This window comes from Pipistrellus hanaki, assembly GCF_964339955.1.
Source record: "Pipistrellus hanaki genome assembly, chromosome: 19".
NCBI classification, from domain to species: Eukaryota; Metazoa; Chordata; class Mammalia; order Chiroptera; family Vespertilionidae; genus Pipistrellus; species Pipistrellus hanaki.
In genome coordinates, this window is record NC_140521.1 from 23,638,496 (window position 1) to 23,656,599 (window position 18,104).

General features: G+C 52.7%; 1 protein-coding gene across 5 annotated transcripts in view; it reads right to left on the bottom strand.

Annotated features, from left to right (window-relative positions):
• Positions 1–1,494: 1,494 nt before the first annotated feature.
• The window catches only part of JHY (junctional cadherin complex regulator), a 105,374-nt gene continuing 88,764 nt past the window's right edge, over positions 1,495–18,104 (bottom strand). For 4 of the 5 annotated variants that reach the window (XM_084868427.1, XM_084868429.1, XM_084868428.1 and 1 more), the window contains exons 5-8: positions 17,125–17,413; positions 4,714–4,794; positions 3,823–3,951; positions 1,495–1,990 (exon numbers count right to left, since the gene is read on the bottom strand). In XM_084868427.1, coding sequence (XP_084724553.1) covers positions 1,796–1,990; positions 3,823–3,951; positions 4,714–4,794; positions 17,125–17,413 — 694 coding nt within the window. In that variant the 3' untranslated portion in view covers positions 1,495–1,795. The remainder of the gene's footprint in view (positions 1,991–3,822; positions 3,952–4,713; positions 4,795–17,124; positions 17,414–18,104) is intronic. The other variant, XM_084868431.1, reaches the window with a different exon arrangement.

Below are 18,104 nucleotides of genomic sequence, written 5' to 3' on the forward strand. Positions count from 1 at the left end.
AGCTCTATGGGGGGTGGGGTCTCCAAAAAGGAACAATGGTCACTGCCAGGACATTTTTCTGGCAGAAAATTTCCCCTCAGTACTTGCTCTGATGTCAGACAATTCAGTTTCTCCCTTTATGTCCCTGGTTCCTTTCAAGCTGCTGCTCAGCACTGGAGCTCAGAGGGAGTGAGTCTGAGTAAGTCCCTGTGTGAGCCCTTAAGGGGAACTGCGTGGGACTCCAGCAGCCTCTGTCTCACTCAGCCACGATCCCTGCTGGTTTTCACAGCCAGAAGTTATGGGGACCTCTCTTCCTGGCTCTGGGAACCCTCACTCCTCAGGGGGGACCTCTGTAGCTGAGACATCCCTCCCAATTTTATTTTATTTAAAAAATCTTACTGATTTTTTTACAGAGTGAGAGTGAGCAAGAGTTAGAGTGTGCATGTGGGCAGAGGAGAGAGATAGAGATAGAGATAGATAGATAGATAGAGAGAGAGAGAGAGAGAGAGAGAGAGAATCATCAATTTGTTATTCCACTTATTTATGCATTCATTGGTTGATTCTTGTATATGCTGACTGGGAAAGGAGCCTGCAACTTTGGCATACGAAGACAATGCTCTAACCAATTGAGCTACCTGGCCAAAGCCCTCTCGATTTTAAACCACCACACATGTGTGTGGGACCCGCCTGTCCCACATCTCTGCCGCTCCTACCAGTCTCAATGTGGCTTCTTCTTTAAATCCCTAGATGTATGACTTCCATGTAGCTAGATTCCAGGTGGTTCTGAATGATGCTTGTTCCGTAGTTTACTTGTAGTTTTGATGTGGCTGTGGGATGATTCAGGTACCACATGTATCTATGCCATTGTCTTCACTAGAAGTCTGGAGTAAGTAGCTTTGACAAAGTGCGGCTCAAACTGCCTGAGTTGGTCTCTCTGGACTTGGAGGATTTCTAATTATAGTGATGCTCTTTGGAACAACAAGGGATTGTTCAACTTGAGTGGGCACATCTCCATGTATCTGCACTTCTAATTTTACTTACTTATTTTTATATTTATTTATTTTTCATTGGGATAATTTTTAGAGAAAGGAGGACACACACACACACACACACACACACACACACACACAGAGAGAGAGAGAGAGAGAGAGAGAGAGAGAGAGAGAGAGAGAGAGAGAGAGAGAAACATTGATTGTTTGCCTCCCACATGCGCTCTGACTGGATTGAACCGGATACTGGGTTTGTGCCCTGACCGGGAATCGAACTGCCTTCTCTTGTTGTGTGGGATGACACTGCAACCAAGCAAGCCACCCAGGCCAGGGCTCTCCCAGTCTCATGTGTGAGACCTTGGCTAAATTTAAACATGTTGTAAATGTTTTGGAAATGGTATCTCAGAATATACTGGTCATTAGTCCAATTTGAGTACATCTTATAGAAACTGAAGAGTTTCTGCTTTTTCTTTATTACCAGGGATGTAAAAGAGAGAAACTCAAGTTGATAAATTTATTTTTGGGTAACTTCATGGTTTTCATTGCTAAGGAAGGGTACAGATTGTTTAAGAAATAAAAAGATCCCACATAAAACCCAAAGGCTTTATTCTCTGGTTCTTATTAGGCCCAAAGTTCAACTGATTTGAAAATAAATAATTAAAAAATTTCTTCCTAGAAAGTGCACTCTGGCGCCACAATAGAATAGGGTCCACATTTTAAATCCTACGCAGCACACACACGGACTGCGCCTGATGAGACGGGTCACCACGGAGCGGAGAGGCTGGCTGAGCGTCCTGGCCCGGGCCAGCCCTGGGGTCCCTCCGGCGCTACACGATGTGCAGGACTTTGAAGGCGGCCACGGCCTGCTTCTCCCGCTCGTGCCTGCTCTGCAGGAGGCCCAGCAGGGAGATCTCCGGTAACGTGTCTTCTCCAGCAGAGGTTGGATTTTTCTTTTCCTTTGATGCCTGGTCAGCCAGATTTGAAGGTTTGGGTTTGGGGATGGTCTTAGCGTATTCCAAAGCCTGAAAGCATACAGGTGAAATTTTATTTGAAACGGAAGCCCTGGATTCCTTAAATTAAATGTGGTCTTAGGGAATATTTATTGATAATATAAGGGGAGGCTATTGCTACAATAATGTAGTAAGATGTGTATGGACTTGGAGATCAAATGGAAAATGCAAATAATGCAGAAAAATTAACTTACAGCTTAAGCAACATAAACCAGCCACACAAGAATTAGCGATTTAAAGTACCTTCTGTCGTTATTTATAAAGCAGAGCCTTATTCAGTGCTTGAAAATAGATTTGCCGTGCGTTTGACCGAGTTAGCTCCAGCAGTCCCGATAAAGCCAAACTTGTCAAAGGAGATGTTACAGACCTTTCTGCCCAAAGAGGACTTGCTACCAATGTAGACCAAGATTTACTCTGAAAATCGCACTGCCATTGTGACACCAGCTGCTCCTGCCCCTGGCCTCTCAGAAGTCTGGCAAGCACTTATTAGAGGTTAGAAATTGTTATTTTTCTTTTTTCGTATACTGTCTAAACATGGATACTGGAAAAGGCAGGTTTTCTTTCTTTTCTTTTCTGAGCGATGTCAGTTCTGAAAGGCATTTCAATAAAATGTTATCTCTAAATGTGATTTCTAAATCTGCCTTTATGTCAGTTTTCTATTTTCACCAGAGTTTGTTGGTGGCTACCCCAGGAAGGGATGGGACGGAGCCCTAGAAGGGATCAAACGCCCTCAGGAGAGAGAAGCTGCAGTCCTCGCTGTGCGGCAGCGCCCGTGAGCTCCTCAGGACAGACGGGCTGCCTGGAATCCCGTGTGCGGGCATTAACGGGGTGGGGAAGGAGAGAAAAAGGGGCAGCAGGATGACTCCGAGGAGGAGGAGGAGGAGGAGGCGCAGGCCTGAGGAAGGCAGGCGGTGAATAAGACAGGAGCTGGTTGGTGAGAGAGAACATGCGCGCACTCCTGCAGGCACCGGGCCGGCCTTCCCAGGCCTGAGCAGGGCCTGTGGGCAGAGCTGTCTCCACGGAACCCTCCCTGCACGTGGTGCCCGGTTGGAGGACTATGGCTGCGAGAGAGAGCATCTGCATTTCATGAAATCATTTTCCTTGGATAGAGGGAGCTGTATGTGACCACCCCCGGGGAGAATGTAGGAGAATGAGCTTGAGAGAAACAATGAAGGACTTCGTTTGGACACGGGCCCCATCAAGAGCACGAAAACACCACTGCCTGAAGGCTCACTTCACTGCAGAGAAAAAACCGACAGCAGAAACCACCAATCCCGGTTCACTGAGAAACCAAACCCCTGCCGGGACTGGTTTGGCTCAGTGGATAGAGCATCGGTCTGTGGACTGAAAGGTCACGGGTTCCATTCCGGGCAAGGGCATGTACCTTGGTTGTGGGCACATCCCCAGTAGGGAATGTGCAAGAGGCAGCTGATCGATGATTCTTTCTCATCGATGTTTCTAACTCTCTGTCCCTCTCTCTTCCTCTCTGTGAAAATCAAAAAAATATATTAAAAAATAAAGTAAAAATGAAATTTATTTTAAAAAAAAAGAAAAGAAACCAAACCCCTGTTTGATCTTCATCATGCGGCAACCCCGGAGCACTATAGTGAGAAGGAAGCTAGTGAGTGAAGGCAATGAGCACGGGAAGAGGAGAAGGCTAACCTTGCCGCGCCCTGTGTGTGGCTATCACGCTCCATCCACGCTGTGTGACGGGCAGCCGCAGGAACGGCAGCAGCTAAAACACGCCCTGTGCCCAGGAGCGCGGGGCCCACTGAGCTGTGAGGCAACAAAGGTTTCCTTTCACTCTAGTGGAGAGGGCGAGGGCGCTGCCTCCGCGGTCTCACCTTCTGCCGGGAGAGGCCGGGGCTGTTCTCGGGCTTTGCCGCCGGCGGGTGGGACAGGAGGGAGAGGGTCTTCATGTTGTACTCCTTCACCTGCTTCGCGTATTCCTTCTGCTGTCTTAGTTTCTGCATCTTTCAGAGAAACAGAGTGACAGTGATGGCTGCTCCTGCCAGCTCCCTGTTTGCTATTAAAGCGTCCCTGGCATTGTCTCAGCCACACAGTGAGCTGCCGGTCAAGCTGATGTTTCTCCCAGAAGCAGCCTCTCTGGGTAAGGGTGTGTGTGTGTGTGTGTGTGTGTGTGTGTGTGTGTGTGTGTGAAGGGGGGCACGTGGCTGCATAGCACACCCAGGGGTCCCTTCATAGCGGCTAAATCACATTCAGCCTCTTCTTTGTTGCATTTACCCAATTTATTTTCATTTTTGCTTCCAACTTTGAACTGTACTCTCTTTTTATGCCTTGAGTGCAACTGCAGTTAAAACACATTAAATGAAGATCTCCTTTCACTGCGGAGAGAATAAAGTGGGTGCACTTCCTGGGCTGGGGCACTCTCACCCTAAGTGTCTCCCTGCAGCCGCTCGCACAATTACCAGCCGACTCGGGGGAAAGCCCCGCACGCGTGCACGCACGGCTCTCTCCAGGCGCCCCCCTTTTCTGCCCGGGCCTTCAAAACCGAACGGTGGACGGATACGAACACAACCTTGCTGAGTGATTTTATTTTACAGCGAGAGGAACGCCCGGGTCTCTGTTACCGCTGATATTTCAGAAGTGTCTCTATTCAGAGTGACACACTCGAACGAGGGCTCGGTTCTGGGAGGGCATCTTATACAATTTTTGCTAAAAGACAGATGGGCAAATCCCAGCCTGAAGACACACTATATGCACGCCACACTCACTTTGTCTCTGATGGACTCAAGGTCAGGTCCAAGGCCTCCAAGCTTCACATCTCCTTTCTGATAACCCTTCAGCTTGGGACTCTGGAACACATTCACAGAGACAGTTTCTTTTAAGGACTTGTCCGCCCTCACAGTCCTCACAGCCACCACAGCACGCAGGGGAGGGGGAGGGGTGTATTTCCTGACAACCTTCCGCTCCGATGGGAGTTATGGAAATAGTTTCGTTGGTGTTTTGTAGCTGGCTAGCTAACATGTTTTCACCTGTCCACTTCTAAAATATTTGAAATCTGAACGTCTTTAATAAAAAATTTCAAGTGAGCAAAGTGCTATTTTGGTGTTAACATGTTTAATATACTGGTAACATGTACATATTAATTTATGTATAGTCTTTTAAATATATATATATTTTTTATTTCAGATAGAAGGGAAGGAGAGCCGAAACCGGTTTGGCTCAATGGATAGAGCGTCGGCTTGGGGACTGAAAGGTCCCGGGTTCGATTCCGGTCAAGGGCATGTACCTTGGTTGCGGGCACATCTCCAGTAGGGGGTGTGCAAGAGGCAGCTGATCGATGACTCTCTCTTGTCGATGTTTCTAACTCGCTATCTCTCTCCCTTCCTCTCTGTACAAAATCAATAAAATATATTTAAAAAAAAAAAAAAAAAAGAAGGGAGGGAGAGATAGAAACACCAATGATGAAAATGACCGATTGGCTGCCTCCTGCATGCCCCCTACTGGGGATTGAGCCCGTAACCCAGACATGTGCCCTTGACCAGAATCGAACCTAGAACCCTTCAGTTCGCAAACCAATGCCCTATCCACTGAGCCAAACCAGCTAGGGCAGCAAGTCGATTTTGTCAAAAGCATCAGTTTGAAGAATATCTTAATCTAGTCTACAGTCAGGAGAGTATTTGAGTTGTTCCTGCCTGTTACTGTGTTCAAGTGTCATCATCAATTGCCTCATGTTACTTCGTGCCTTCAAAGATAAAAACACTAATAAGAGTTAGGTAAAATTAATCAAACCCTTTAAAATATCCAACTCACATTAAATCAAAGGAGTTTCTGTGTAGGTCATGCCTAGACTCTTACTGTTTTTTGAATATTATAACATCACTAGAGGCCCGGTGCCCGAATTCATGCACAGGTGGGGTCTGGCTGGCCTGCCCCTGATTGGGGTGGGTAGGGCCAGCCAGGGGAGGGGCTGTGGGTGGTTGGCCAGCCAGCCCCACCCCCTTGTTGAACTCAAAAGGACAATTTGAATATTACTCTTTTATTATATAGGATATTTCTATTTCTCTCTCCCTCTCCCTTCCTTTCAGAAATCAATAAAAAATATATATTTTTTAAAAACAAACAAAAAATTGACATGCTGCTTATAGCAGATGCCCTTGTGGGGAAACTAAATCTTTCTTTTTTAGTTTGTGAGTTTATTTGGCTTCCTTCCTTGGGGAGGGTAGAGGACAATGCCCAGAGATGGCTTGGATGGCAGTTCTTCTCTCAGGGCCCGTCCGGGCTGGTGCTGCGTTTGGTGGGAGAGGGAAGAACAGCCCACGGAGGCGGCGGTGCTGCGGGGCCGGGAGGGCACTGTCTGTATCTCGGGACCCAGCATGGTGCTCTTCTCATTTTAAATGCTCTTGTGAATAAAGTCCTAAGGCACACAAACACCCAGTGTGCCTTTCCTTAGACGGAATTTGGCAGATAGTCCAGAGGCGTAACCAACACCACCTCCATGTCATCACGTCAGATACAGTCACCGTGCACAACTCTCAGACCTCGGCAGTGAACTCATCCACACAGGCCTCTTGGCGGACTACCTGGAGGTCATACCCATTCGTGTCTCTGCTGCCATTTCCCATTTTGGAGGCTCAGAGCCAAATACTCTTTTCACAAAGACACCGAGCACTGAGCTCTGGCCCATGAAGTATGAGTGACAATTTTCTGGGCTGGGTAGAGGGGACATCTGAGAAAGCTTTTATGTGGCCTGGGGCAGTCCACCCCTTTTCCCTTCATCTCCGGTGACATGTGATGTGACTTCTGCGGCTGGAGCTTCAGAGGCAATCTTGCAGCCAGGAAAAGGAAAAAGAATTATACAAACACTCGTTCTGATGTTTTGAGACGTAGAACCGCTATGCTAGCAACTACTTCCTTGCAGGTTAGTCGTAAGAAAAATAAACCCATGTATTTGAAGTTGCCGTACATGTTAATTCTGAGACTCGTAGCTGAAGGCCAAGTTTCTATGGTACCACAACATGTCCATGGACCCTCCATGCTGGGGAGCCAGCAGCATGTGCCTCATGGGCAACACTTCTACACTGCCAGGGGTGAAAGCTCTGAAATGGAGCCTGCCCAACGAGAATGACAAACATTTAGTCAAAACTCTTTCCGTGCACAGAATTCTAAAAGGTGAGAGAAGATACTTTCCTAAAGAAGCCTTCGGACCACCGTAAAATCATTAAAAACCAACAACATTGAGGTGAATATTACTCATTGACTGCATCTCAAAACCACACTCTCCTTAAAGAGAGTCACCCCCCAGCAAAACCACCACAGTTGTTTCTGCCCTTTAGATCTATTTGTTCATATTTTTATAAAATTGTCACCATGATACCATTTATTTAATTTTCTTTTCACTAAGCAGTTTGGCATTACACTGTATTTTGCTATCACTATGTTTTTGAAAATGTGCCTTTTTTGTTGTTGCCTACAAAAGACATTTACAAAAATTTAAGTATAGTCGGTATATAATCTTATATTGGTTATATTGGTTTTAGCGATTGGACATTTTTATACCTTACAAAGTGATCACCCATTAATTTTAGTATTTATCTGTCACCATGCCAACTTATCATAATATTATTGACTATATTCCCTTCCCCTTTTCACCCATCCTCAACCCCCTCCCTTCTGCTTACCATCCCTTTGATCTGTTTCTATGAGTGTTTTTTTTTTTTGTTGTTGTTGTTTTGCTTTAAGATTCCACACATAGCCCTAGCCAGTTTGGCTCTGTGGTTAGAGCATGAGCCTGCATTCTGAAGGGTCCCAGGTTCAATTCTGGTCAAGGGTATGTACTTTGGTTGCAGGCTCCTCCCCGGCCTGGGCCCTGGTCAGAACTCATGCGGGAGGCAGCCAATCAGTGTGCTTCTCTCACATTGATATTTCTCTCTGTCCCTCTTTCTTCCACGCTTCTTCTGGCACCCCCATAAGTTGGATGTTGGTACACTTGAAGTTGTCCCAGAGGGCTCCTTCCACTATCTTCATATTTTTGGATTCTTTATTCTTTTCCAGTTGGGTGTTTTTTGCTTCTTTGTATTTCAAATCTTTGACTTGATTCTTATGATCCTCTAGTCTTCTGTTGGATCTCTATATATTATTCTTTATTTCAGTCAGTGTATGCTTAATTTCTAGTTGGTCTTTTTTCATATCCTTGAAGGTCTCACTAAATTTTTCAGAGTTTTCTAGAAGATTCTTGAGTAAACTTATAATCATGGTTTTGAACTCTATATCCAGTTTTTCATCCATTTTTTTCATTTGTGACTTGTTTCTTTGTCTCCTCATTTTGGCTGCTTCCCTGTGTTTGTTTCTATGTACTGAGTAGCTGCTAAGTCTCCTTGAATTATAGAGTGGCCTTGGTGGTAGGTGTCCTATAGGGACCAGTGGCTCAGACTTCCCAGTCATCTGAGGTGGACACTCATGGTGCACCCCTTTGTGGGCTGTATGCACAGTCTTATTGTGGTTAATCCTTGATTGCTGTTGGTATTACTGGGAGGAATTGACCTCTAGGACAATTGGCTTTGATGACCAGCTGTGTCTACACTGGAAGATCTGTTGTGCAGGAGACACCCCTATGGGGCAGGACTTGCTTCAGTGGGACTTTGGTGCTCACTGAATCTATCCCTTGAGTGTCTCTCTTATGGATGTGAAGAGTTGTAATCTGAATGGTCTCACATTGACCACTGGGTACACTGGCTCTTGGATCTCCAAGGTGGTGCAAGGTCAGCCACTGTCTGGGGCTGCCCAGCAGTAGCTACAGAGACATCTGTAGATTCCTTCTCTTTGTATTGGGTTTAGAAGTGCCCAGATGAGGCCCAGCTATGAAGCAAGGCCGGCTGCTGCTGCTGGGCCTTGGGCCTTCTTTTAGAAGCTCTGAGGCTCTCTGACCCAGCTGCTGTTTGACAGGTTTTAGACAGAGAAAGGACAGGCCATTCATATGCAAAAGCCGATGTGCACAGCTTGGGTGGGGTTGTAAATTGGGTGGGTTGGGTCTCTGGGAGTCACTGGGGCAGAGCAAACAGCAATGGCTGTCAGTCAGCCCTGCATCAGAGAGGTCCCCGGGTCTCCACGTCCAGCACCTAACAATGATCACCGTGAGCACTTCTGAGAAAGCCGCCCTCATGTTCCCAATGCCAGATGGTCCAGTTTCTCCCCATATGTGCTGGGTCCCCCAGAGTCTCACCCGGAACTGGAGTTCAGAGCAAGCAGGAGCTTGTATCTCCCTCCCAATGAAAAGAGCAGCACATCCAGGTGCCAGCACTTTCTGTGCCCGTGCACCTCTGACCAGTCTCACTGTGCTTTCTTCACCTCTCTAGTTGTGGAACTTCCACTCAGCCAACTTTTCTGTAGTTCTGGGTGGTAGTAGTTCTGCCTTTTAGTTGTAAATATGCAAATTGATCATCACTCCAATACACAAGATGGCTGCCCCCATGTGGACACAAGATGGCCACCACAAGATGGCCAGCAGGGGAGAGCAGTTGGGAGGGACCAGGCCTGCAAGAGAGGGCAGTTGGGGGCAATCAAGCCTGCAGGGGAGGGCAATTAGGGGTGACCAGGCCAGCAGAGGAGGGAAGTTGGGGGCAACTGGGCCTGCAGGAAAGGGCAGTTGGGGTGGGCGGGGGAAGGTCTGTAGGTGAAGGCAATTAGGGGTGATCATGCCTGCAGGGGAGGGCAGTTAGGGGTGACCAGGCTTGCAAGGGAGGGCATTTAGGGGCAATCAGGCTGGCAAGGGAGCAGTTAGGCATCAAGCAGGCTAGCAGGGGAGTGGTTAGGGGGTGATTTGGCTGGCAGGCAGAAGCAATTAGGGGCAATCAGGAAGTAAGGCAGGTGAGTATTTGGGAGCCAGCAGTTCTGGATTGTTAGAGGGATGTCCAACCTCCCATTTAGGACAGTTGGACATTCCTTGAGGGGTCCCAGATTGGAGAGGGTGCATGAATTTTGTGCACCGAGCCTCTAGTATTTTAATAACTATATATGGTGTTAGGTGGGAACTGGAAATATCAGGGGAACACTTTGTAAAAGATATGATGTTTTATCACTATGATGTACACCTGAAACCAATCTCTCTATATAAAACCCTAGTATGCAAATAGACTGAACAGCAGAACAACTGAACCACCAGTCACTATGATGTGTGCTGACCACCAGGGGGTGCGCATGGAACATGGTGGGTGTTGGCAGCAGGTGGCAGAGCACCGAACATGGCAGGCATCGGCTGAGGTGGGATGGTGGAGCAGGTGAGTGGGGGCACCAACCAAGGCTGCTGTCATTGGGGTGAGCCTCTAGCGGTCACTGAAAATTCTTTGCTCCCATACACTGTGGTCCCACCAGGCCTTCATACCTGCTGTTGGCGCCAGCCCCACTTGCACTTGCACCACTGTTGGTGCCCAGCGCGGGTCCCAATCACTTGGCACTGTCAGCGTGTGTGAGTGGTGGCTGCTGCCCCGATCGCCCCTTAGGAGCAGGGAGAGGTGAAGAAGCCCTCAAGGTCAGTGGGAGGGGGAGAAGCCCTCAGGGTTAGGGGGAGGTGGAGAAGCCCTCAGGGGCAATCGGGGCCAGTAGCCCACACTTGCACCCACTGATGGCGCCAGCCCCACTGGCACCCGCTGCTGGTGCTGGCCCCAATCACTCTGCACTGTCAGCAGGTGAGCAGGGCCAGTGCTGTTAGTGCATGGGAGTGGCAGCAGTGGGAGTGGGGCTGTTGGCAGACAGCGGACCAGGGGCCTTAGTGGGAGGGGCTGGCCAGGGGTGTGGAGGATGGGCGGAGATATGGCCCTTTGCCCAACCTAGACTCATGGCCCACAGTACCTTTCAAGGTACACACATTCATACACCAGGCCCCTAGTACAAAATAATACTAAAAGTAATCTATAATTGAAAAATGTAAAAATAAAAAAATAAGTAATACAAATCATATGGTATTTAAAAGACAAAAAATGAAACAAAACAAAACCCTAATGCTCTTTTGGTCTAAACCTGGATTATCTGGGTACTATCACATTTAAAAACTTTTGTTAATTTTTAATAGGTGAGTGAGCTCCTATCCTATATAAAAGGCTAAAATGCAAATAGATCAAACGGCGGAACAACCGAACACCTGGTTGCTATGATGTGCACTGACCACCAGGGGGTATGCACAGAACATGGCTGGTATTGGCAGCAGGCAGCAGAGTGTGGAACATGGCAGGTGTCAGGATGGCGGGATGGCAGAGCAGGTGAGTGGGGGTGCCAGACCTAGACGGGTCACCGGTCACTGTCATTGGGGCAAGCCTCTGGTGGTTACTGAAAATTCTTTGCTCCACATGCCGGAGTCCCACCGACATTTACACCGGTGCTGGTACCCGGTGCTGACCCTGATCCTAGGTGCTGTCAGCGGGTGTGAGCAGCAGCTGCTGGCACCTGCCCCAATCACTCTGTTCCATCAGCAGGGCTGCTGGCAGACAGGGGATGATGGGGAGGGGTAGGGGGAGACTGTGGCAGGAGGGGCCTAGCCAAGACCTGCCCCAGTGCCCACCGCAGCCTGTGAAGGTGCACGAATTCATGCACTGGGCCCCTAGTATCATATACTTTGCAACTGAAAACGTGTTCTTTTTCTGACATGTCTTCTGAACCATTGTTTTGCAATCACCAGGTTGCTGTCTATTTGCCAAAGTAAACCACTAACAAAAGAGGAGGAGAGAACCCCACTTGCATCCAAGTCCTAGATCCAATTTGTCCCAGCGGATGAGAAAGAAGTGTTGGGCCCATAATCCATTCTTCGTCTGAGCAGCTCAGCTTTAATCATCGCCCAGACTCACAGGTCCATCGTGGGGCGTGAATAATCGCTCGCTGCTCCCCAGTCCCGGCTCCCGCTCTCGCCGGGAACACACAGGCCTTGGTTGGTGCAGAGAAACGGAGCTGGGGGTCTCGCCTCGCTGACAGGCAGGAAGAGTGTGGGCCCAGGACTCTGTCCAAAGCTCCTCGCCCTTCCAGGAGCAGCCGCCAGCAGAGCGGTCTGGAGGGAGAGCGGCGGCTAACAGAGTTTGCTCCGGGTGACTGGCCATGAAAAGCCCGGATTTACTTAACTTTGGGTCCAGTGACCTTGACTGGCGCCCAGCACTGCGCGTTTGTTTGATCTCTTTCCACGGAGGCTTTTTAACAGCTTCGCTGAGGTATTTCACGCAGCACAAGACTCACCCATTTGAAGTTGCCCAATTCGGTGGTCATTTAGTCTACCACGGAGTGGTGCAAACATCCCACAATCCGATTGTGGAACACACTCACCACCCTGAAAGGAAACCCCGCAGCCAGGAGCAGTCGCTCCCCTTCTCCCCTACGAATCCAGCCCCAGGCACCCACTAATCTGCTTTCCCCCTCTTCAAAGGCCTTTGTAACAAAATAATCCCTAGACTTTACTTTGATTTACTTCTCCTTGGCTGTACAAGACTGGACGTTCACAATGGCTTGATGCACACCCCCCCCCCCCCCACACACACACACAAAAGACCAGCAAAGACTGCGCTGTCAGGTTCCACTCCCAGAGGCAGCCACAGTCCCAGCTGGTCTCTGCCCCCACCTGGCTCCCGGCGGCTCCGCTCTGGTCTCCTGCGGAGGCTCCTGAGGTTTGCCAGTAACTCAGCCCACTTCTCCCCCTGGAGGAGCAACTGTGTGCCCGACTGGAAACGATTGAGGAGGTCATGGCCCTGCTTGGGGGGGGGGGGGGGGGGTAGGGGGTGTGTGCAGCAGGCTCTTTCTAAACACCTTCAGTCAGAGGAGAGACACAGAACAGATCAGGCTCAAACACTGGGGGGGGGGGGGTGGTGGTGGTGGGGAGGCACAGGAAGGAAGCTGCTCTGCGGCTGCTACACTCAATCCACGGAAACCCCTTCTCGGGAGCAGCGGTGCAGCGACGCCCAGGCTGTGCGACAGCAGCCGGCCCATCACAGCTGCCCAGGTGGCAGCGCGCCGCGGAGGGGGGGGGGGGGGCGGGGAGCAGCTTGCCCCGGGGAGCAGCGCGCGGAGGGTTGGGGGGGGGGGAGCAGCGTGCCCCGGGGAGCAGCGCGCGGAGGGTTGGGGGAGGGGGCAGCGCGCCTGGGGCTGCGGCAGGTGCTTTGGGCGGCGTGGTTATCTCTCCCACTGGCGTCTGGACGGGATGGCGCGGACAATGCCTGGACTCACACGGAAGTGAGGAGAAGGCCTATTATCTACGCATCCTCAGATTTTTAATGGGATTCAGGCCGATTCCCTTGGAGACCACAGATTGCTGATCAGCAAACGGGCAAGACCTGGACAGATCCTCTGTCGGTGCCTGGCCGCCTGCTGTCCGCAGGGCTCCCTCTGCACCAGCCCAGCTTTGGAGCTGCTTCCGGACCAAGGTGCTTGCGCATTTGGCAGAACCGGGGAAGGCGTGGGCGGAGGAGGTGGACCTGGAGGGGTTGCACCATCTCGGAAGGAAGGCAGGAGGGAGGGGTTTCCAGGCGGGGAGCGGGCTGGGGAAGCAGCACAGGCACTTCCCGCCTCCCTCCTGCCCGCCCCAGCCCCGGCCCTGCGCTGTGCTGGCGCCGGGCCGCGCAGTGAACAGTTCAGACCATTGAGGAAGGAAAGGACGTCTGGCTGCTGTTTGGTCCTCGCGAGCAAAGGCTTTCCATCATGTAACTTCATCACCACCCCGACCCCACAAAAAGGGCAGTCCTCACTGCGCACGTGAGGAAACGGGCACTTAGGTGCACGGGGCACTCGCCCAAGCCCCAGAGTCCCTGTGCTGGAGAGGAGATGGGAGGCGGGAGATGTGAACTCTGGTGGCCGAGTCCTTACCCCACTCACCCGCCCAGCCAGCATGGGTTTTCTTTCTTAGGCCGGCACTTTCCGCAGCAGGCATGTTTAATGAAGGTGTGTGCACTGTGTTGGATGACACTGAAGGGCCTAAGTCTAGTGTAGACATGCCTTCCACATGCACAGGAAACCAAAGGCGGCCTGCGGCCGGCAGGGTGGTGATTCTTGGCCATTGGGCGGCCTGAACCTGCCCCCCTGCCCAGGCGTGCCTGTGCCCTGACGGGATCTGCCTCCCTCTTCCCTCTGAGGACCCTCCGGGCCGGCCCTCCTGCGCGATCCGGGTGAGCGCAGGGGAATCTGTCCTGACGTGAGCCGACTGGCCCCCCCGGGAGGACATCACTACCTTCCCTGCAGCAAAAGCGCCCGCTTTCAGCAGCCTGCAGCCTCCGATGCGGGTGTGTGAGCTACGTTAGCCTGGCAGCGGACTGCGGGGGGACACAGGCCATGCCCACGTGGAGGGCGTGGTGCCGAGCCCTGGGTGCACTCCCCAGGAATGAGCGTCTGGCTTCCTGGTCTACAACACCGTGCTGTTTATGAGGTGCTTCCCGTGCCGATGGCACCGCAGAGCCCACCGTGCAACGATGCTTCTGTGTGTCCGCGGGGGAGGGGGGTACTTTGATCCCAGAAACACATTTCTTACAGTGAAACGGGGTCACCCAGCTCCACCCTCCACAGCCGAGGCAGGAAGCAGGCCCAGCTGAGCAGAGGGTGGGAGGGAGTGGAGTCAGGATGAGGAGCAGGGAGGCCCCCAGTGGCTGTGAGGGCGCGGGTGGGGCCTGCTGGGCAGTGGGCTGGGCGAGCTGGTGACTGCACCGCAGGCCTGGGGGGTGGGGGGAGGAGGCAGGAATGGGCTGGTGTTTCATAGCCCCAACCTCAGCCACACCGCAGCCAGGCCAGGCTTTCTCTCTGGAACGGACTCACGGTCTGCCTGGCCCAGCTCTCTGCTCTTCAGAGCAGCTCTTTCCTTTCCTCTGGAGGCCCCGCCCGAGGATGCACTGACTGTAACCCCCTGCGGGCATCTCCTGGCTGCTCTGGTCACGTTAACATTCCTCTGTGCCGTCCATCCCCCCCCCCCCCTTTTTTTTTTTTAAATAATTTTTTTCTTGATTTCAGAGAGGGAGAGGGAGAGAGAGCCAGAAACATCAATGGTGAGAGAGAATCATTGATCGGCTGCCCCCTTCACGCCCCCTACTGGGGATCAAGCCTGCAACCCAGGCATGTGCCCTGACGGGAACTGAACCTGGGACCCTTGGGTCCATAGGCTGACGCTTTACCCACTGGGCCACGCCGGCCAGGGCTGAAGCCCTCCTTTTTCAAATGACAAACAAGCTCCCTGGGCGCGGCCACCTGCTTCCCCCGTCCTCAGCCCGGGGCCAGCCTGGCAGCGGCAGCGGGCCTGGCGCGTCCTGCGGGGCTCCCTGCGGCTGGGCCTGCGCCCAAACGCTCCGGCAGGCTCTCCTGTCCATTCTCCATCACCCTGGGACTCGCTCACAGCTGGCTCCTGAACCTGCCCACCCCAGCGGGGCGTGTCGGCCTTTGGGTCCTCTTCCTCTTCAGGCTGAGACCCCCAGGCATCTCCCCCCATTTAAATTATTTAAATTGCCACATTGTGCGGAAGCCCTTTACACGGTGCCCCCCCTTCCCTGTGACTGAACCTGCTGCGACGGTCACGCCGCTCTCTTTTCACCAGCACCCCACAGCTCCCCGCTGGGACCCCACAAAGGCGCGTCCAAGCCGAGTGAGGGAGCGCCCCCCACGCTGGGAGGGTGCCCCCCTGGGGTGCTGTGGTGAGGTCACAGCTGGGGCCTCCCTGTGCCACAGTCACAGCCTTCCCAGGGCCACTCAATAGCCATGCTGGTCCGGGTGGGTCGCCAAAGCCGGGGCCTTTGAGGGCCCCTCGCCTTTGAGGGTCAGCCCCACTCAGACCCCTCAGCGGGGCTGCAGCCTCTGCTGTACCCGCATCACCGAGCACCTCCCTCCGCCCCGCCCACTCCCTCCTCAGTGACCCCACCCACTGCTCACTCCCTCCTCAGTGACCCCGCCCACTCCCTCCTCAGTGACCCCGCCCACTCCCTCCTCAGTGACCCCGCCCACTCCCTCCTCAGTGACCCCGCCCACTCCCTCCTTAGTGACCCCGCCCACTCCCTCCTCAGTGACCTGCCCCGCCCACTTCCTCCTCAGTGACCCCCCCCCCCGCCCACTCCCTCCTCAGTGACCCCCTCCCTCCTCAGTGACCCCACCCACTGCTCACTCCCTCCTCAGTGACCCCGCCCACTCCCTCCTCAGTGACCCCGCCCACTCCCTCCTCAGTGACCTGCCCCGCCCACTTCCTCCTCAGTGACCCCGCCCACCGCCCATCCCTCCTCAGTGACCCTCTTCCCTCCTCAGTGACCCCACCCCGCCCACTCCCTCCTCAGTGACCCCGCCCCGCCCACTCCCTCCTCAGTGACCCCACCCACCGCCCACTCCCTCCTCAGTGACCCCGCCCACTCCCTCCTCGGTGACCCCGCCCCGCCCACTCCCTCCTTAGTGACCCCGCCCCGCCCACTTCCTCCTCAGTGACCCTCCTCCCTCCTCAGTGACCCCGCCCACTCCCTCCCCAGTGACCTTACATCCACATCTCCATCCCATCACAGGCCTCTCCAGGGAGAGCACCCCCTAACACAAGCACCCCTCCAGCTCCTCCTGACTGCGTCCCCTGAAGCACGTGATCTTTCCTGAGGGTTCTTGGTGCTCCCAACGGGATAAAGGCCGTAAAACAGCTCCTCCCAGGCCTCATTTCTTCCGAAACATTGCACTTTGCCGTTCCCTCCCCCCATTCCCCTTCTTTACACAGACGCAGCCTTAGAGACGTGGTGCACAGAGCTGCTAGTGCTGCTGAGTCTTCTGAGGGAAGCCCGGCATGCCCCCTGCCATGGGCTCCGGAGCCGCTGAGCGGAGGGCCCGCTGGTCTGGGGTGGGGAGACCGTGGGCGGAGGGGACTCGCAGTGGCCACACACTTCCACTCGCTCAACCACCTCCTCTTCTTGGCTGAGACTCAGCCCTGACTCGGGGTGAGGCGGGGTGTGGGTGTGGGGCTTTTCTGAGGGTGTGATGTGCAAGCGGGTGCCAAAGGGCTATGGCCTCTGCAGGTGCGGCCCTTCCCGGGATGGAGCGGAAAGGAGCTGGCCATGGGCATTTCTGTGCAGCAGCCTCAGGAAGGCGCGGGGGAGTGGGCTCCGGGGAGGAGACTCTGCTCAGGGGTGACCATCCCCACCCCAGGCCGTAAGGACGCGGCTGAAAACCAAGGTATGAGCTCAAGCTAACGGTTATTTGGTCAAAGGCTGTGATACCTTAATGCTGCGCTTTCTATTCTTTTTTCCTTTCTCCAGTTGAAGCAGATAGCCTTCGGAATTGGTGCGGCTTATTTCCAGCTGGTTCCTTCGGCTTTTCTCTGAGTTGAGTTGGGATTCACTTTCTGTTCTTGGCAGAATGGGTGGGAATATGACCCTGGCCGAGGCCCCTGCGCCGGGCTGCACCTCGGCCAGCTGTGCCAAGGCTTGCTGGTGCTGCTCCATGAGCCGCCCCAGCCGCGAGCCTGGAGCCTCCTCAGGGGAGCTGTCCGGGGAAGGATGGAAGTTCCTTATGGGGAAAAAGCACAGATCTATTAATAAGACCTGATACACACATGGCACAACACTCTTTAGCAACCATTATTTTGATGTATTTTTTACTCCATAAATCACTTTAACGACCTTTTCATACATTAATTTCTTAACTCAAAATACATACATATATATATATTTTAGGGGCCCGTCTGGTGCATGAAATCCGTACACTCAGGTTGGGGGGTCCCTCAGCTCGACCTGCGCCCTTACACAGTCCAGGAGCCCTTGAGGAATGTCCAGTTGGCTAGCGGGCCTAAGCTGTCAGTCAGACATCCTTAGCACTTCCATGGAGGTGGGAGAGGCTCCCACGACCACTGTTTTGCTTTCCAGCCATAAGCTCAGCTTCTGACTGAGCTCCTGCATTGATGGTCTGACCCCTGGTGGTCAGTGCACGTCATAGCAACTGGTCGTTCTGCCATTCAGTCGATTTGCATATTAGCCCTTTATTATATAGGATTATTATTGATTTCAGAGAGGAAGGGAGATGGAAGAAAGAAACATCAATGATGAGAGAGAATCACTGATCAGCTGCCTCCTGCATGGCCCCTACTGGGGATCAAGCCTGTAACCCAGGCATGTGCCCTTGACCAGAATTGAACCTGGGACCGTTCAGTACACAGGCTGATACTCTATCCACTGAGCAAAACCAGCTAGGGCTATTTTTA